The 21,275-nt window shown below is 35.8% G+C and overlaps 1 protein-coding gene across 1 annotated transcript; it reads right to left on the reverse strand.

The window, feature by feature from the left end:
• Nucleotides 1-272: 272 nt before the first annotated feature.
• LOC141817207 (uncharacterized) lies at nt 273-18,415 on the reverse strand. The gene is made up of 20 exons (XM_074704874.1): nt 17,936-18,415; nt 17,710-17,857; nt 16,657-16,988; nt 14,535-14,616; nt 14,152-14,449; nt 12,832-12,890; nt 9,567-9,656; nt 4,775-4,869; nt 4,551-4,649; nt 4,375-4,452; nt 4,059-4,143; nt 3,920-3,978; nt 3,736-3,805; nt 3,389-3,480; nt 2,965-3,027; nt 2,821-2,887; nt 1,743-2,012; nt 1,429-1,545; nt 767-919; nt 273-486 (listed from the first exon to the last, which is right to left on the reverse strand). Exons 1-20 carry the CDS (start codon nt 18,370-18,372, stop codon nt 397-399), a joined length of 2,784 nt encoding a protein of 927 aa, XP_074560975.1. The 5' UTR covers nt 18,373-18,415; the 3' UTR covers nt 273-396.
• Nucleotides 18,416-21,275: the final 2,860 nt, after the last annotated feature.

The following is a 21,275-nucleotide window of genomic DNA, read 5'->3' on the forward strand; positions in this document are numbered from 1 at the left end:
GCTTCGATACGGTTTGGCGCTTCAAGAAACTAAACACAACAAAGAGTGGGAAAACATCGACATCAAAACATACACAATCCTCCTTTGGGGGTTCTCCCAAATACCGGCAATAAATTAAATAAACAGGTTATACAAGTTAAACAAGTATAATTTGAAAAGAAACAAAAAAAAAAACTACTTATTAATCATACAAAAAAAGCTGGTGAAGCATCTGTCCGAACACCTCCCTGAAGCTTGACAAAGTTCTACGATAAGCAGCGTGGTGCCAGAGTCCAGTAGACACTCCTCGCCTTGCTCATCGAATTATGGGTCGCATATATCTCCGACAGCCATTGCGGATGATTATAGAAGCTTGCAGGTTCACAATACTCTCATCACAACACAATCTCTTCGCTCTTAACCAGAAATAACATCTATCTGATGTTTTACTTCGGCAAGACAGGCTTTGAGATCCCTATACTCATCAGTGTCCGAGAAATTTGATGCCTGCAAAAGTACCAGTCAGGGGAATCCACAAATGAATTGGTAACATTGCTCAAAACTTCAAAAGATATATTCAAGTTCCCACAAATGTCTAAAAGTTTTGAATATGAATCTGTAACAAATCCAGAAGTTCAAATTATATAGCCCTTAGCAAAAACAAGTAGTGCTATAAGTTACAAGTTCATCATTTTGAAGAACGGAGATGAAGCCAGATAGTACCACATTTTGCTGATAATTCCAAGTTGCAGTCTAATCTGATAAAACTAGGGCTCTAAGAAAATACCTGGTTAATTGCACTTTGTAAATGCATTTCGGCTGCAAAGAGTTCTCGGCGATTGCCATTGGAGGAAGCAATCTCCATATAAACTTTGCACAATTGCAAGGAAGCATGAGCAAATTTTTTAAACCTGTCCCTATCATGCCACAGCTCTGAACCCTGTAAGAAATAGAGTCAATCAAGATTGGATTAAAAAAACCAAGCAACCCATTTAATCGTGAAATGCATGTAATGCACAATAACTTCCATTGCTAAAGTAACAAATTTGTGTCCATGATCTGCAACATGAAAAGAACGATGCTGCCACTTGTTGTTACTAGTTTTTTATAGGTTGGTTAGGAGGTAAATAAATGGATGGATGGAACTTGTTACTGAAACCATCCTACAGGAAGAGCGCTCTGACCACCTATCTCAGCAAATCAGTAAACAAGAAACCTCTGTGCCACAAATTTTTAGATGTGTGCATATTCAACATGCTAACCAATAAACTCACCTTAACAGCAAAATTTCTCTATCACATAAAAGATGTGTAGACCACTTTGCACGATTTTACTTAATTATATGCTTGTGGTGTTTAGAAGTGCATATTAATTAATTCATAACTCTCAACTTTCGTAAAAACCATTACTCAGGGATGCTAATTTGTGAGAAAATCACACTGGATATACCTGGAAAGATCTAACATGTTTCAGAAGGGCTTCAGAACACATGAGGAGGTTGCCTTTGAGCCTGTGCCACCTTGCATATAGACCCCATGTATCCGGTGGGCCACCACTTCGTACGATCTACAAAGAAATATAAACTATAATAATGTCAAGCGCAATTTCAAATGCTATCCTTACTAGAAAATGACTAATAATACCATACCAAAAGGAAAAGAGAACAGTTTCTTTTCTTTATAACCTTTTAGGCAATCAGAAAAGTGTCACAACAGAAAGAACAAAAAAATTTGAGGGAATATGCAATAGGAGAAAATAGAGACCTGCTGCAGTATGTTGCCAAGCATATCCAACAAGAACTCAATTTCACGTGGCTCACCACTGATTGCTTCTGACTTGGGAAGCTCAGCTAAAGAATAATCAGGATTTAATTCTTCAGGGTTATTAGAAACATCTTGAACATCACTTGAACTGAGATCAGAGTTTGAGTTGCCTTCTTGATCTTCAAACTTCCGCAATATCTTATCCAGCAATTCAATGTCCACCCGCTTATTTGTTGACAAATCAAGTACCATCTTAATGGCTTCTAGTGCCTGCAAAATTGATAATGAGAACAATCATTCACCAGGCAGCAGGTCTTATCCTGGGCGGCTAGTTTTTTTCAGAATTACACAGGTTTCATCTTAATTGCAAAGCACTTTAATAATGGCAACAAGAACATGGAATTTAATCATGCAAGTAGATAGCAGATACTTCTTGTAATCCTACTGACATACATTTGTACATGCACCATGGGTTAATTAAATTGGATGAAAAACACTTTCCTGATGCATAATGACATCAAGCAAATCAGCTAATCAACAAAATGCAACTTGAAGTATCTATGGAAAAATATGTAAAAGGTGATGCAATAGGGTAACAAGATAAAGCAGAATAATCTTCTAATTACTCTTCAAAATGTCACTTCTGTAAAATGGTGAAACCAGTTTTAGCAGTCTAATATCCTTCATTGAAGTATTTCTGGACTCAAAGAACTTGTACAAAGGTGCAATGTTGAACTATGTCTGTGGCATCACTTTGGAGACTCTTCAGTTGCTCCAGAATACATCACGGAGAAAAAATATCTGTAATTGTCTGCTAGTCTGTTCGGAGCTATGGTATGAGACAATCTTTTCTCGAGCATGATGACTCAAACTCTAATATTATCACAGTACATGTTAAATTATTGCTTTCTAGCAGTGAATTATAGGCATGCTCTGTCATGAATCTCATCAAAGAATTTTGGATGGAATTATGGAAATGAAATATGATGGTACCACCTAGTGGCCAACTTCTTGAATGTGAGTAATCCATGATTTGTGAAAGAAACATAAATAACATGCTTGAAAAAAACCTACTCACCTGGCAAATATTTCCTATATCAAGAGCAACATAGCTGAAATTCTCCCATAGTTGCCAACTATTTCTCCTGTTAAATGGTTCATCTTAGGTGGTTGAAAGGATTACTGATCAGGTAACAACAGTAGAGAGAGGAAAGATAGTTACTTGAACTTCAAGGCTTCTTTAAAAGCAATAAATGCAGCTTTACTTTTCTTCTTGACCATATGCCTATAAAGCTCAGCAAGGTGTAAAAGGAGAACAGAAAGAGAAAACAAAAAGTATTTATCTGCTGTGGCTATCTGTAAGAAGTTCTCGAAATCAAATACCATTAAAAATGGCTTATGCTAGTGCACTCTGAACTAGAAGTAGGGGAAAAAATTATGGTTTGGGATACAAAAAAACAAAAGTGCAGCACTTTAGAACAAAAAAAAAAGAAAGGAACAAACAGCGAGTTATTGGCAAAGTCATTCTTAAACTAGTAAGACATTAAAAAAAACCCAAAAATATTGGAGACTAACTAGTTATTCAAAACTAAAGTGCCAGTAAAGATCAATTATGAATATGGAAAGAAAAAGTTACAAGATCATACAAGCAAGCTACATTGTTCCAAGCCTCTCCATTATCAGGATCTATCTGAACAGCTCGAGTAAATGCATCCAGTGCTTTATCAGTATCTCGAGCCTGCAAAAACAAACAAGTTTGAAATAGTTATTTGCTTTGACAATGAACATGACAGATTTACTGTATTTACTTAAACAGGAAAACTGAATCCTGGAAACTTCAGACAGGAAATTTCCCTCAAGGATCAGGATAGTCCATCAAAAATGCATGTATCCCTTCTTAAACCAAAGAGAAAAGTGCAATTTTGTCACACCAATTTTCCATGCAACAGATTTGGTAAATGTGCACTTAAAAAGCTAATAAAGAGAACAAGACCTTGAGTGCAGCTGCTCCGAGTGCAAACCAACCATCAGGATACAATGAATTTTGTGCCAAGGCAGATTCCCTGAAGTAAATTTCAAACACAAGTCAATTTGAACTCAGAGCAAACACAGAAAGTCAAGTGTTGCATATAGATGTGAGTCTTGGAGATGAAACTAGTGCAATCTTTGCCACATACCAAAGAGTTTTAGATCTCTCATAGTCACCTCTATTGTATGCACTTCGTGCAAGTGATCTCTGTCAAGAGACAATTAAGTTGACATCAGATTTAACACTTAGATTATATAAAAATACACAGATATAATCAAGAGATATACCTTTGCCCGGACTGATCTATTATTTGAAACTTCCAAAGCTTTTTGATAATAAGCATCAGTGATTAACACATCACCAAGTGAACACCTGATTTACCATGAACAACAGAAAGCAGTAAGAATGTACAAGCTACTTGCCTGCTGCCATAATTTATTACCAAAAGCTAATTTAAACGAAGGATCATGTAAAGCTCACTTCAATACATCAGATAGGCAAGTAGAAAATAATGAAACTATTAGCTAATATTAATTTTAATGATCCTCTTTTATCAAAATCCTGAACCAACCCATTAGCTGATAAAAGAGTTATTTAATTTACCATAGTCTTGGATCATTAGGCATGTAATCTAGACGTGCCTTGATAAGATCAACAGCTGCTGTCTTTTTCCCTAATAATCTGGAAATAAAAAAGAAGTGGATATTATGTAGACAAGAACAGAACTATGACATTCACAAATATAAAGTCAATATCACATAAATGGAACAATTACATACTGATAGCAATAAATTAGATTATCCCATAATTCAAGATCCTCAAATACTTTTAGTGCCTCTCCGATTAAACCACAGCTCACCATCATCTCACCATATTCTCTGAAAGTTTTCAAATAACAAAAAATAGGTTAGTCATATCACTAGTAGTATCTACTATAGAGCACAAGCTGCTAAGTGTCTAACACTGACAACTTCCAACAGGTACAGGTACACCAGATACCTACTTCCTTAATGCAGGAATAGTTGGAACAAGTACCCCAAAACATAACTGAGTCGCTTGTGCAGGAGCTAGAGAAGAAGCATCATGGATAGTTTCAACCTAGTAATCCAGCAATGCAGATTAAATGTGAAGTTGAATAAGTATATAGTAATCCTTGACAAAAGTTAAAAGATATATTACAGATTGAATTGACAAAAGTAACTATGCCATTCATCAGAGGCCAACACACACACAAACACATGTATATACTAGATTTATACATACACCATTCACGAATTGGAAATTTCAAATTATTAAAGTAATGCAAATATGATAATGCATATAATTTTGTACATTGATACTATTTTTTATTTTTTTTAAAGAAAAAAAGTAAATTCCCTAATGTTTGTTCCAAAATTCCAATTTGGACACTCATAATAATAAATATATATTTGTAGGAATCATTTTGATTAAATTAAGCTGTTAGTGTTGAAGCATCTAAGCATTCATATAGTTTACATAATGTCGCATGGAGTAACTAGATTGTGTAGAACTATGTTGATTAACCTTTCCCATCTAATGAATTAAATATACAATCAAACTGAATTAATTCAATTAATTCTAGAACAATTGAAAAAAATAAGCATCAACAACAACAATAACAACCAAGTCTTATCCTACTAGGTGAGGTCAGCTATATGGATCCTTCTATGTCATTGGGCTCTATCCCCTACTATATCATCATCTATATTTAAATAAATTTTATTTTATTTTATTATTGCTAACTAAGTCTTTTTTCTTCTTCTTCTTCTTTTGATGTACATATCTGCTATAGTTTCATATAACCGAACTAGAGTATTTATTGATCGTCTAAGTATATGTCTATACCATCTTAAATGTCTCTCAGAATTTTCCCTCAAAGGTGCAACCCCGACTTTTTCTCTAATGTTCTCATTTTTTATCCTATCCATCCTCGCATGTCCACACATCCACCTTAACATCATCATCTCTATAACTGTCATCTTCTGCTCATGTGCTCGAGTCATAGCCCAACATTCAGCTTCATATAACATAGCAGATCTAACCACCATTTTGTAAAACTTCAGTTTTAGAAGTGTTTTACAATCACATAGAACACCTGACGCTCACCTCCATTTCAACCATCTTGTTTGTATTCTATGTTAAACATCTCTTTCAATCCCTCCATCCTTTTTTGCAAAAATAATCTCAAATACATAAAGCTCTCAGTTCCAGACAACACAGGTGTATGCCTACCAATCGACATGTGGAACCTTGAGACCACTGCACAACTACAACTACTCAAATCAATTCTTCTCCTTGCATGAATCCTACCCCTTACAAGGGTTCTACCAATGCCACAAGAAGATTTCTCCTCCTTGTGTAAATCCTCTTCCTCATCAGGGGTCCCACCAATAGGAAAATTTCTCTTCCACATGTGGGGTTCCACCAACAAGAAGACTTGTCCTCATCCTCACACGAGGATTCTGCCAGCTTGAAGACTTCTCCTCGCACAAGGGTTTCACCCATGCCACAAGAAGACTTCTCCTCTTCGCTTGAATGTTCTCGTGAGAGGGTTCCTTTAGTGCCATGTTCCACCTCTTTCCCTTCTCCTTGGTGCCTCCAACAAAACGTGTTGATACATTCGGCATGGCACCAACACAATCTCATTCCAGTTGAAGACCAAAACCCCAACTTGAAATGAGATTTCAAGCATTCGACAACTAGTTCATATCTTTAGATAGTATGCATATTTGATTGTATTCATAATCATAATTTATAAAATTTCAAAGAATATATAATATAGTTAAGGTAGTTGAGGTGAATACTATATTAGTAATCTTTGTTGTTCCATGTAACATATTTTAATTACAACTATTATATTTAATTAAATTAATTGAAAATATACTGAAATAAATTGATCCAATTAATGACAAGTTTTAAGTCCATATCAATGCTTATATTAATAATTTACTTTATTTGAATATAATGTATGCATTGAAATCCAAGTGTAAAATTGAAATTTAATAAATACAAGTAAACTTAGTTGAACACTTGAACTAATATGACTAGTTTTAAAAGTAAATTAAGAAAGATAATTAAGAATGGTTAAGTTGACATAATTAATTTAATTATTGAAACAGTGTGGAAAATTAGTAATACATATAATCTATGTATTATTTAGTAACTTGATAAATGTTCAAAAGAGTAAAAGTTAAATGAAATCCAATAAACTACAAGTTATTTTAATATTTTATAACAGTATATTCATTATTCAAAAGCTCAGAGCTACTAAAACAGCATTATATCAACAAGCCAAGTCGATCCCAATTTTCATGACAATCATAAAAACAAAATTCAATACATGATTATAAAAGAAGGATAAATCACGAGATGGATAAATCATGCACCAATATGGTTCGTTGCAGTTGTTACGGCCATAGAAAAAAACTATTCTTTTTTAACCATCAAATATCAACTATTGGATGGTAGAACAGACTCGACCCTGGGTCGGGTCCAAATCGGACACGACCGACCTATACTGGGTCAACAAGCCAATAACCCTTTGACCCGGTTAAACGGGTCGGAATCAGAACCAGTCCGTTTGGCTAAAAATAACTGTGAACAGACGGTTTGAACCGCCGGTTAAACTGTTTTTTTTTTATTTTACCATTGGAAAAAATGAAAAGGAGAGTGAAACGAAGAATAGCAGTCATCAATTCCGAGAATAAGGGCAAGGAACGAGAAGGGTGGGAAAACTTGATTTATAGGAAAGAAATGTTTTTTTTTCTCCTCTTTTGATCATTTGGATGAGGTGACAACATGGAAGGGTGGTGATGCTCCCATATCATTTTTCATCATTAATATTGGTGAGTATTTCTATGATTGAGCCTCTAACTTTTACACGTCCATAAGATGACAAAAGCAAATTAAGATGATGGACTGAGAATGAACAAAAGATCTTTCAACTTAGAATGAAAAGAATCCGAGCAGAAACAATGTTTATTTCTAGCTTAAATAGGCCTACGATAAGTATGAAAATTGGTGCGTGGATTGTGTGATCAGGTTTAATCACATCGATAATAGAAGACCTACTGTTAATTGATGAGTCTCATGAAATTTTATATGGTAAAAGCTATCATTGAACATATAAAATTAATAAAAAGATATGTGATATATATATATATATATATAGATCTAATCTCAGGCCAAATCCGAATCGGAACTGTCGTGAACCGTAATAACCGTCATGAACCGTGAACCGAACTGTGAACCGGCAGTTTCGAACTGTAAACTGTAACCGTCTTGGATGGTTAAGGATAAGGGTTGACATTCCAGAAACTGTCGAACCATTGGTTCCGAGCCGTGGCAATGGATGGTAATAGTTCAGATTTAAAACTCAAATATTAAGTATGCGTCTTACTTATTTCATCCTTTGATGCCTTACTGTCAGTTGGATGTGTTTGCAAGTGTTCTTTTCATGAGAATATAGCAGTAGATCGAATGTAAGCAACCACATTTTCACATCATTTAAAGATATCCCATAACAATAGAGTAGACAACAGATAGAACATGGTTGTTTTGAAATACTACTGATTTTGTCATAACCAAGGTTTTAAATCGTGTAAGGGCAACCCACCACATACTGCATGTGGTTCATATGACAAATAATTATATGGTCAACAGAGTTCAGAATGTCAAAGTTTAAGCCAATCACTCATTCTGGAAGCTCAAGCTATTAGTGAAACCAATTTATAAATTTATATTCTTAATGCTCCCATTCATGTGTGAGTGGTGCATACTTTACTTGATTAGCCTAATCACTACACATGAGTTGATGAGATTTTTTCTGATATACAGAAATCCCTCATCACAATAGGGTTAAATAATTTTGAGCACGCCCAACCAAACTAACCCCCGCATAATCTAAATTAAGTGGTCCAATCACATCTGAGATGTGGCTAATTACACAGAACTGACATCCAAGTTTATTCATTATTTGTCTTAGAACTGGAAACACTTCAATAAACTTTTTCATTTAGAGGTAGAAAATAAATCTTTTTCACTTTTTGTTTGAGCTTTTTTTCCATAGTAAGGGATTTGACCATAGGACTTAAACATATTGTGATATTAGAGAAATAATCAGCAGATCCTGTGTTCATATGTTTCTTGTGAAAGTGTAAGGCGTCACCCCATAAAATTTGACATGATATGAAAGCAAGAGGTCCTATGTGAATCTTCCTAGACAATAATTAAAAGACAAATACCTATAATTTAGCAAGAGGTCCTAAGTGAAACTGACATCTAACGCCCATTTTAATCTTGCACGAACTTGAAAGTGTGATAAGCAAAGAAATCCAACAAAATGGTTCTGTAATAGAAGAGAACCTACTCGTTGAACCTACTACTAGATCATGGTTGTAGCAAATAGGAAAGCTTTTCAACATAATCAATTAATCAGAAACCAAGTTGTTCAAACTTAAAGTAAAAACACAGCATAAGTGCCTAACAAAAATGAAGATAATAAAGGGTGAAACATGTAAGAAATAGCAAGCAGAAAGGAAAAAGGCAATCTTTCATGCAAATTATAAGAACATGCTCATCTACAAAGGCATATAAGGATTAGAATCGGAAACCATCTAAGGCCACAAAACAGAAAAAACTATAACCACTTCAAAGAATTTACTGGCTTCAACATGAATGAACTAGCAAATCGCCAAGAAACAAAATCAAGTCAATCTTAAGGGGGAAAAAAAGAATGTAACTCAAAGTAATAGCATAAATGAATATTCTTTTACCAACTTATCCATCATCATCAAAGCCCGCTGTTTTGTCCGACTTCGAGTAGACTCCCAACGAATGCGCAGAATATCACAGAAGCTACTGATCTAGAAAAAAAACGCAATTAAATTATTTGAATTCCAATCAATATAGGAAGTCAGAAAAACTATGCTCACTAAAGAATTCAAAATTACACGACACTCAAGATAAAACAAGAAAGCATAAATTTTGTAACAAGCCATGGCTATTGGACAAGCAATATGATATTGTTGCTAGATTTTCTCATATATAGAATACACAGTAAGGTAACAAAGCATTGCATATCCATTTTTAGTTATCCATATATACCTGTTATGTAATTGTATGTCACAAACTTAACTTCAGAATCAACCAAAAAATGCAGCACTGAGCAACTAGGCACAAGATTGTCATCTAAGTGTCCAAAAATATAGTTCAACTGTTGAAATTTCACATAACAGTCTAATACAGGCTTAACAATGTCAAGTGATGATACAAGTACACACCCAAAATTTTCTATTGGTTAGGTACCAGTTTGCCATAACAGGACCTTATGGTTCAAATCCTTAACTGGACTAATAAACACCAGTTAGCATATAGTAAATTACAGAATTGATAATATAACCAAATACGAGAGCAACATACAAAACACTAGCCCATGCTGGATAGTATTGGCAAAAGGAGAAACAATCAATATACAGCATATATGGGAGTCGTATTTTGCATCTCCCAAAAGGGATGAGAGATATCATTCCACTGACTGTTAAGATGTGGAACAGCATCACAAGACTTCCCAGTTAAGCCACATTAGGAAGCTCATTGGAGTACTAGACAAAGTGTGGTAGAGGATTTACAAGGGCTCTGTGTGTGACCTCGGTGATCAAGAAGCAGTAGTTATGGGAGTTCTCCAAGAAAACAACAGAACCCTAGCCTAAAATTGCTGCAGATGAGAACATATATATATTTCTTCCACTGCAACCATCAAAAGGCAACGCAGGTACACTGATCAACAGCAAAACAATCTCACTTCAGTTGTCAATGAAACCTCATATAGAACTATAGTTTAAACTTTGTTATACAGAAAAATCAATGTCTACACATGATACTGATTGGTATTAATGAAGAAAGGCTATGCAGTCAAAAGAAGAGAGGATGAAGAAAATACACAAAAGCAATACTGGTCTGTACTTACATCCAATTACAGTAGCAATGAAAAAAGGAGTTCTGTAATGGCAATCAGGACAAGATAATGCAGAACCCAGGCAAGTGGAATGCAGAGAGAAGACCAATAAAAGATTTAACTCAAAATCACATACAACACTCAATACAGTACATTAGATGTCTTACATAGCCTTAGACAACAACTATCCACTAACACGAAATTGCCCAATAAGTTCACTATATAAACCCATTAACATATGTTATAACGATTATCAATAGGCCAAGGAATAAATGTAACTTCCACTGCAACATTCTCCCCTCACCGACTTCAACAAGTAGAATTGAAGAGAACTTATCTTAGATGGAGTGACTTGTGAGGGAAAAAACATGCCAATTGGAAAGGGAATGGTACAAAACATGGATAACTAGTATTATTTTTGTATATGGATGACATTTTGTGCACAGATGATATCAAATCATTCGAAATTGTTAAGTTCATTAGCTTAAAGACTCATTCTTCAGCATGGTATCACATAACCAGAGAAAAATAATGAAGTTTGAGAGTTATGACCACAGAGACCTGTATACATATTCACAAAGCATCTTATGTGACAAAAGGCGATTTGGCAACATGGCTCGTGGATACGAGGTAAAGATCCATAAATAAGAGAGATTCTTTATCAATGAGTTAACTGGTTGCTGAGACCACTTGTTTCATGAAATTGACAATAACACCTGAGAATAAAGACATTCCAGGTGCAAATGCAACTTATAATTAGCACACATAGTATTTATTTTTGACAGACATTGCATTTATGCTATATTTTGTAATGTGCACTATTTAATTAATGGACTATTACTTAATTTTGTTAAGTTTTCCTCCCGGACAAATTAGATGGCAAACATGTCTCATCTCAAGCATGATGGTAATACCCTGTTTAACTGCCTCCTGCATCTTCATAATTTCCAGAATCATTCACCTCCACCTTCTCGCAACCTCCCCCTCTTCCACCCCTATTTTGTTTACTTCGAGGTGTGGATTGAAGAAAGAAAGGATTCCACGGTGGAAAAAAAATCCTAAGGAAAAGGAAAAGGGGAAAGAAGGAAAGGAGAGGGAAAAAAGAGAGAGAAATAAGTTGGCGCACTCCAGCGAGTTTGTAGTGGCTCGTGGCCGCAGGCGAGCCTCTATGAGTTCGCTCACAGCAACAGCGATAGACCTTGTGGCACCGCTGCGAGAGACTAGAGCGAGCCATGGATTGACAAGGGAAGGAAAGTTCATTCTGCTCAATTTCAAGCAGATGAAAAAAAAAAGCAGAAAAATAATTCACAGCCGAATTTTGGTGCAATTATTTTACAATGAATAAACAGTGAAAAGTGATTTCTGTGCAATCCATCCTTTCTCCTGTCCACCCATCGAAGTAAACATGGCATTAATGAAACATTTTTTCTATGCTTTCCTTTGTTTCCCTCTGAAGAATAAAAAAGGATGAACTTTTCACTTCTCCTCTCACTCTTCTCTCTCATATCTTTTCACTTCTCATCCTTTCTCTCTGTCAAAGGAAACACATGCTTAATAGAATAAAGGAGAATGCCTTGGAAAACAAAGACCAGGGATCCAACATCTACACTATCAATAAGGATAGAGAGAGAGAGAGAGAATTTTTTTTAAATTATCAATAAACAAATAGATGTATAAGAGAGAAAATTTAACAAAGAGAAAGAGCAACAGTTCAGATTGAATGTAGCACACAACAACCAACACAACACTTCAATTTGAGAGAGCACACTTCAGCTTGAGAGAGTGCAGTGCATAATAAACTTTGCAAAGCACTTCACAAACTTCACAAACCACAATGAACAAACAGCTAGGATGTTAAAAAAAATTGTGTGCGTGAAAAATATTAATGCACTTCAGTGCAATAGCTAGTTTAGAAGTGGATAAGATACGACAACAATTCACAGCATAATATTTTCACTATCAAGGTCATAAACTCACCTTCCAATGATGCATAGTTTTCAAAATTGATTGATCTTGAACTAAAGCACAGATCCAAAAGAAAATATAGAAGAAAGATTAGAGAAGTGAAAAGGTTGTAGACTTACAGTGTAGCACAACTGATGTTGAGAATGAATGGCTTCAATGTATGGAGCCATTTCCCACCCTATTCAATGAGCAAAGCAAAAATGTCAAACTAAAAGAACAAATTCTAATCTGACTAAGAAAAAAAAAACAAACTCAAAAAATGTCACCTTAGAAAAAGAAATGTGTGTACATAAACTATTTTTACACAGTTTGATTGCCTATGTCAATGTTATTGTCATTGCAAAACATCACAAGGACCTAAAAATTGGATACAAACTTCAGTGAAGTATGTGAGTAGGTGAAACTGCAACATAATGCATCTACACAAATGCAGAGAATAACAGTAATGCAGATGGATAAACAGGTTGGTCGGCACTGAATTGATTATATCAGTGCTAGATTGCAGCAGGTTAGTTAGTACAAGAAGCCTCCGGCAGTCATCACTAAACACATTGAGACACTGCATATTGGTGTTATTTAAGGGCTAAGCCCTTTGAGATGCCAAGGTTCCACATCATTTGTGGAACTAAACACTCACCACAGACTTGCAGAACAAAAGCAAACTCTTTATTCTATAAAAATTGTAGTAATAGCTAACTAAAACACAAAGCATTTCATAATGTACCACATCGACATTAAAATGAGCTTACATTTTATGTAGTTCAAATTAATTACTAAACTACAATGCAGATTATCCAATAATTTTAATGTCTTGTGTAATGGCTAACTCTGACCCTCACGGATATTCTCAATGATATGGAACAAAGAGCACATAATAAAATATGGGAAAAGAGGAAACAAGAGAAAAGGTATTAGAAGGGAAAAAACTGTCATCATTTTCAATGATATTGCTCATCAGTTGAAAGAAAAAAATATCATCCAGAAAGAAATAGTATTTCCTTAGATAAATTAACCAATGTAAAACACCAGGGAGAGTGGGTAAACGGAGAAGACGACAAGCTTCAAACGAGTCAAACTTCATACCCCTGCCAAATTACACTATAAGTGCTCGTATAGGCTTAGTCATTGAGAAAATACTTTGTAAGTTAGCCTGACATATAACTACATCACTGCAGAAGACGTTTACTAAAAGATCACGCCATGAGATGACTGGTTCTCCAAATTGCATCCATGACACTCAAATTACTAACAATAAATTTCAGAGTTTGCATATACAAAGAACATATCATCTTCTAACAAACAACGATCACTGGTATTTTTTAGCACAGATATAATACAATGTAAAGGAATAGGTACAGCAGAAATTAAAAAATATATAAATACAAAGACAAGAATAAAATAATTCAACGAGCAATTGTAGCTTATGGTGAAAAACTTACCCGATAATTCGTCATCCCGACTTCTCCTCTGGAGATGTAAGCATTGTGCAAGTATAACAGCTTGCTGGATAGATGTCAAATTAATATCCTTGTTAATGTGAGTGATATTCCCATTGGGATTATCATAGGTTCCATTTTCTACTAATTTTGGAGTCATTAGTATATCAGAACAATCATTGAATCCTTGGTCATCAGAATCTTTACTTTCAGAACCTAAAGTGTGATTCTGAATCAGAGCATGAGCATGGTTCTCTTCATGTTTGTTTGCAGCAAGTATCAACTGAGGCTTTGCATCCACCTAGATTATAGACAATTCTTTTTCAGAATAAAAAAGGTTGATATAATTCAAGGAAAAATCCCACAAATTATCGAGCAAACAGAACCTGGTATATTGTCCGGAAACCAAGAGCACCAGTTACAACAAGATGCAAGCCACAAGCTTCTTCAGCACGTTCCAGATGTGACCTGTACGATTTATCAATTAAATAAGTCATCAGAAAAATGCATTCTGAGACATCTAATCGCAAATAATGAAGTGTACATATAGAACTAGCTTCAGGAAGAAGATCTGAATCCAATAAAGCATGAAGATAAGCATGCCAAGAAATAAAAAAACTACAGATCATTAGCACAAAACCATTCTCTTACATATACAATAATAACAATCAAGTCTTATCCTATTAGGCGGGGTCGATTGTATGGATCCTTCCGCATCATTGGACTCTATCAACTACTATATCATCATTTATATTTAAATAAATTTTATCTTATTTTATTGTTGTTAATCAAGTCTTTTTTTGTCTTTCTCTTCCTCATTTGATGTGCACATTTGTCATAGTTTCATATCGCCTAATTGGAGCATTTATTGGTCGTGTAAGTACATGTTTGTATCATCTTAAACGTGTCTCCCGAAATTTTTCCTCAATAAGTGCAACCTCAATTTTCCCTCTAATATTTTCATTTCTTATTCTATCCATTCTTATATGTTCGCACATCCACCTAAACATTCTCATCTCTGCAACTCTCATCTTCTGCTCATATGCTCGAATTATAGCCCAACATTCAGCTCCATATAACATAACAGGTCTAACCGTCACTTTGTAAAATTTTTCCTTAAGTTTTAGAGGTATTTTACGATCACAAAGAACACTTGGCGCTCTCCTCCATTTCAACCATCCCACTTGTTTTCTATATCAATCCTTTCATCCTTTTACAAAAATAATCCTAAATACTTAAAACTCTCAATCATAAACAACTCGTCATCTCTTATCTTAATAATATTTTATTAGGTCTAATATTATTAAACTTAAATTTCATATATTCTATCTTTACTCTACTAAGCCTAAAGCTTTTCACTTCTAGTATTTTCCGTCAAGGTTCGAGTTTAGCATTTACTCGTTCACGTGTCTCATTTACCTAAACAATATATTCTCTTACATATACACCTATACTATATTAAAAAAGAAGTATAAAAGATGGATGTTATGTTAAACAAAAGGAGTTTGAGGCTATTTTATTATTCAAAAATCCAAATCTCTGCCCAACTACTCCTTGTGAAAAAAAATCAATCATTGAATGAACTAAGTCTCGTATTGCTCCACAGTCCACACTACATGTGTGATACATAATGCTCCAAGACAACCTGAAATTGGTACTGGTTGGAACAATTTGAACTTACTTGTTCCACATGTATTGCTTGAAAACAAGCATGTATCACCCATATAGAATGAGATGAATTCCAACCACTAGGTTGCTGATGGCTACAACATCTACATTTACCATATATATAGCGTCAATCTATGTTGATGTTAACCAAGATAGATAAATAGAGATGTTGAGCAACCGATACAAAAACCAAAGGTATTGAGAATGGTAATTAACAAATAGGATTGAGCTTACAGAAATGTTCCAAGAACCACGGTACCCATGTCATTGAAGATACTCTTCAAATATTAGCAAGGACTTCAAGCCTCCTACTAAAGAGAAATTAATTCAAAAACAGGCCCTACAGGTTACATATGTTACAATAACATGTTTCCAATACTTTTCAAATTATTTCTAAAAAATTGATTAAATTTATTCAGAAACCAATAAATAGGTGAGTCAGTTGTACCTAAATAGGTGACTCAGTTGATTAAATTATGCACAAAAAAGTAGTAGTGTGCAAAGCATGCTAGATAACTAAATAGGTGACTCAGTTGTACTTAAAATGGAAGAATTCAGTAAGTACCCTTTTCAGGTAAGAAATTACTAAATATTGCAACAAAATGGAAATTGCAACATAATTTGTATGCCATGTAGCAAGTACACTAATAGTTTGTGGGAAGATGTAATTGCTAGTGAATATAACAACGTAAATTAAAATTTTTGAATCATACAAAAATCTGTATTGCATCTAAGGATGTCATATATTAAGTGGAACAATCAATGCATGTAACTTGTAGTAGGGTATAAATGACTTTTTGCTCAAGGCCGATGTAGTAATGCATCCATCAAACAGCTTACCTGGAAGAATCAACTCGGCCATATTTATGTTCAATGATTCCTATTTCTAAGTGAGCAAGTGATACAATAGACAAAGCTTCCCCCTCGAGTAACATACTACCCCAGTAACCAGCAACATTTCCAAAATCTCCAAAGTGTTCCAATATGCAAGCTTTCAGTAATAGCAGCGAATTGTATAGAGAAGAAGATGATTCCTCTAAGATCCTTTGCTGAAGAAGCAAAAGCCTACTTAGCCACCAATATAAAGTTTGGCAGCCATTTATACAAGATGTTCTTCTCTCAAGGACCACTTCCTTTATCTTCATGAGCAAGATCCTTGCATAGATAAAATACTGAAAAAAAAAGTCATGTACAATACAAAATTAGTAAGACCCCAAGTAATTGCGAGCTTTATATAGAATGAATATAGTTTGAATATACAGTTACAGCTTATCAGCTACCCTAGAAATGATAATCAATATAACAATTTTGCAACAACAAATAAAACATTTGGTTGAATGCAACCAACATGATGGATTCGATGAGATTGATAATTACTTCCTGCCTTAGGAGAGTCTGTGTTTTAGAAAAAAAAAAAGAGAAATCAAGATGTAGAAGAAACCAGAAAATCTTCAACTTGTATTTATATGCATTAGACCATCCTGAGGCTTCCAAACTAGGTGGACTGCTCAAACTCATAACTTGGAGGATCATTTTGATGAATGCAATAGTCCAAGATATCCACAAATAGAAAACAGAGTACCCACTTATTGAAATTCATTTGTCAAAAACATGATGGTAACAGACAGAAAGAGGAACATAAGACCAACAAATCATAGCCTTTGGTGTTCAGATTATTGTGGTGTCAAATTTTAGGAAGATTCACTAAACTTAGATCCCTGGGAAGGGCATACAATACAAAGAATATTGAACTAAGTTGTCACCTCAAAAGCCATCGAAAATAATAATATGAAGTCACTAGTTCTTAGGAAAAAATATTGATGAAAGGAGCACAGGGAACACAATAAGAAACTCGGCTAGTATATCAGAAATGCAGTTATAAAAGTAGGATACCTGCAGTAGTGAAAATTTTCCCTGCACATCAGAGCCAACAGAAGCCAATTGGTTACGTGCCCACGCGTCCCACTCGCCTCCGCCATCCTTACGCCCCTCCTCCGACTGAGGAAATCGTAGAGGGAACGGAGAAAATTCTCGAAAAGGCCTTAAAAAACAAGGAGACGAAAAATAAGCACCGACAACCTGAAGATGAACTCTCAACTCAACAGCACAGATTGCTCACCCGGTAACGTTCTGCTGCGTAAAAGCGAGAAGTGCAGCGACGCCAAGGCACATCAGCAAACCGCACCTACCCTCCGCGTCCACATCCGAGTCGGAATCAGCGTCGAGCACCTGGAGCCAGGCAGCCGATCCGGCGTCACTGAGGAATGCGTCCGCGGCCCGCTCGACCTCACCGTAAAACCGGGCGGCGCAGTTATGGGAATTCTCGAATTCCCAGGACTCCGAGAAGCCAAATACGAGACGAGTGGCGTCGGAGGAGAGCGCGTCGGCGAAGCGACCCTGCTCGATGGCATCGACGAGGGATTCGACGTGCGGACGGAGGGCGTGAGGCTGGGGCGGAGAGGAGGAAGGAGGAGGAAGACGGGTTGGTGGGGAGAAGGTGCACCGAAGGAGGCGCAGCTCGACGGCCTTGAGGAAGGAGGGCGGAGAGGAATCCATGGCGGAGCAGAAGTTCTCGAAGGTTTCCTAGGTAGGGTTTTGAGACTTCCGCGCCTCCTTCTGCCTCTTGCTCACCATCGCTCCCTTTCAACCGTTAATTCAACGGATTTTAAATAAACAAGATCCGTTAGTTCAACGGGTTACGGGTTGGAGGATTCTGTACCAATTAATCCGTTAGTGGAGACTGTAAATCAGATTGGGCCCTGCTTAAGACACCAAGCGGGGCCCGAGTTAACTTGTAATTATTATATCTCTAAAGGGTATTTTTGTCTTCTTATACTTTATTGCAATATAATACCTCGGTAAAGAAAATATCCATTTATTATAGGGCTGATTCTTTTTGAAAATTTTGATAGAAAGAAAATATATATTGATCCATCTAAAATTCGGTAAATCAAAATTTTGATATATTAGATTTTCAATACGGTACAAATTTCCTACTATTCATATTAAAAATTTTGATATATTGAAATTTTGATACGGTATCGGTACAATACCGTCTATATCACAATTATAAAAGAAATATATATGCCTCTTCTCGTTCTCTCCATCATCACTATGTGTTCCTGTTTTGCATCATTATTTTCATCATCTATTCCTCTTTGATCCCTTTCACATTGAAGTATGTATGTCATTGTCGTCCCCGGAGCAATGGTGCAATGGAGGATATCCGGATTGTGACTCAGAAATCCATGATTCAATCCCTAACTATGACATATTTGCAATGATCCACAGATTTTACATCAGAATAAGATGACTGAGATTTATTATTATTTTTTCATATATATCATTGTCAACTATGTGCATCATAAACCACGTGGCTCATCTATTAATTCATCAATCATGTTCTAATTTTGATTATCCTCCACTCAACATTTCCACACTATCAAATTTTATAATTATTTATGAAAAAATAAATTATAACCAATTTAACTATGCCTCAAACACCTAAACTTCCCGTCGCTACTTTCATTTGTGTCATTTATTGTTGAAATTCAAAAATAATTATATATATTCGAAAAGTCCACAACTAAAATTTTAAAATAATATGGCCCTGGTTTCAAATAGAAGCTACGTGCAAATTTGTTCGTCATTGTTAATCAGCATCGCGTCAGCTCCTATTATTATTATTAAAATTTATATATAATATATAATAATGATTTTTGTTATTTAATATGCGTCGTTGAATATATTAATTCTTTTAAATTTAAAATCTTAAATCCGCCCTGCAAATTGGATTGGAACACGAGCGACTCCCTTTGGGGAAGGCTTGGCCAACGGTCAAATTCTCAGTTTGGCCCAGCAATGCGTCCAAGAGAGGCAAAATAGGTGGGGCCATCCACTTTAGAAGGCTATTTTACGGCCATCTCAAAAGCAAGGGATGTACCTTGGCCCATCAAAATTAACGGATCGGGCCGATCAGTCATTTTAATGGATTGAAAGATCCTCAATTTAAATCAACTTAATATGAATTATGAACTAGATGTCCTTGAGATATAACTAAGTTGATTACGACGCAGCAGAATTGTATAAGAGACAAGGGTTTAAAAATGTTGACTGTCTACCTTTGTGTTGACCAACTGCAATTTCTCGATTTACCTCTTCACAAATGATGATATAGTTGAATTGATTATTACGAGATAGCTCTCGGAGTATAGCTGAGTTGGTTACGAATAAGATTTATTGAAATGGATAAAGTGTTCGAATCCTGATGAAGTCAAGCAATACCAATCCGGGCCAAGTGGAGTCATATAGGTGGCGAATTTCATCTTTTACAGAGATTATTATAAGATAAATTCATTAAGGTGGACAAAGGAATCTTTTGCAGAGAGAATCTTCAAGTTGCAGAGAGTCTCGGCGCTGAGGGGGCCGCCCCTCCAATGCGGCGTCTTTGGGCTTTACAGGGGCGCAGCTCCGGTCTTCCTGGGCTTTACAGGGGCGCAGCTCCGGTCTTCCTGCAACTCCGTGGCCTCGGAAGTCGGTTGTTTTGGCTTCCTGCCTCGTTTCTTCGGCTTCTGTCTCTTTGCGGGCGGCAGGCTGTCGCAAAGGAGGGAGCTGGAGATTTGGCTGTCGGCGGTGCTGGGTGGTCGAGACCAGAGCTCCAGTGGACGGAATGCAGATTACAGACCATAGGTCTCAAAAAAGGAGATACCTTTCTGCGCGCCGTCGCCGGTTAGAGCTCCGCCATGTCTTCAATCCGTCGATGGTTATAAAGCGACGCCCAAAAACGAAGAGAATAGAGTAAAATCCAGTCAAAAATTCAAACTTTTTTTTCCCTTTCATCGGACTGCCGAACACAGAGCTTGGGACTCACCGGAAGAGTCAACCCATGAAGAGCCACCGACGGCAGTTCTGATTTCCCCTTCCTCTTGCTCCACCACTTCGACCTCTCAGTCCTCACCCCCTTCCTCTACCGCCGCCGCATTCTCTACAAATCCGAGGTTAAGGAGATCGTCGACGGAGAAATCGTCTCCCCAGTTCCACATATCTATCGATCTATCTCTATACGTGTGACTAACGATCTTCGAAAGTGGGCTTTTCAGCAGTGAATTTGAGTTAGGTCCGTCGTCCATGATCCCGTTAAACAATTTAAATTAAAATTAAAATTTTATTAATTTATTTTAAAAATGAATTCAGATTCAATCCACTTAAATTTATAATCTACTCGGAGTGCAACCCGTGCAAGTTGACTTGCACATTAAGAAAATTTATTTTTAAAAAAATTAAAAATAAAAAAAATGAGAAATTTGAGTTTAAGATAAGTCATTATTTTTAAAATTATTCAGACTTAGATATCTAAAATATTAAAAAAATATTTTTATTTTTTTTTTTGAGAACCCTATGGATTGGCCCTCCTAATTTGCAATCCATCTTAAGTTGAGTTGTATTGAAAATTTTTCAAT

Source organism: Curcuma longa, unplaced genomic scaffold, assembly GCF_044706935.1.
Source record: "Curcuma longa cultivar G26 ecotype Majalengka, Jawa Barat unplaced genomic scaffold, ITB_CL_G26_1.1 contig_19663, whole genome shotgun sequence".
In the NCBI taxonomy this organism is placed as follows: Eukaryota; Viridiplantae; Streptophyta; class Magnoliopsida; order Zingiberales; family Zingiberaceae; genus Curcuma; species Curcuma longa.

Bases quoted from the DNA above. Each gene is read 5' to 3' on its own strand.
- LOC141817207 (XM_074704874.1), bottom strand. From the start codon at position 18,372: ATGGATTCCTCTCCGCCCTCCTTCCTCAAGGCCGTCGAGCTGCGCCTC. The intron at 4,870-9,566 runs GTAAAAGAATAT...CTGGATTACTAG, and splicing joins TGATGATGATGGATAAGTTG to GTTGAAACTATCCATGATGC. The intron at 3,028-3,388 runs GTATGATCTTGT...TGAGCTTTATAG, and splicing joins TGGAACAATGTAGCTTGCTT to GCATATGGTCAAGAAGAAAA.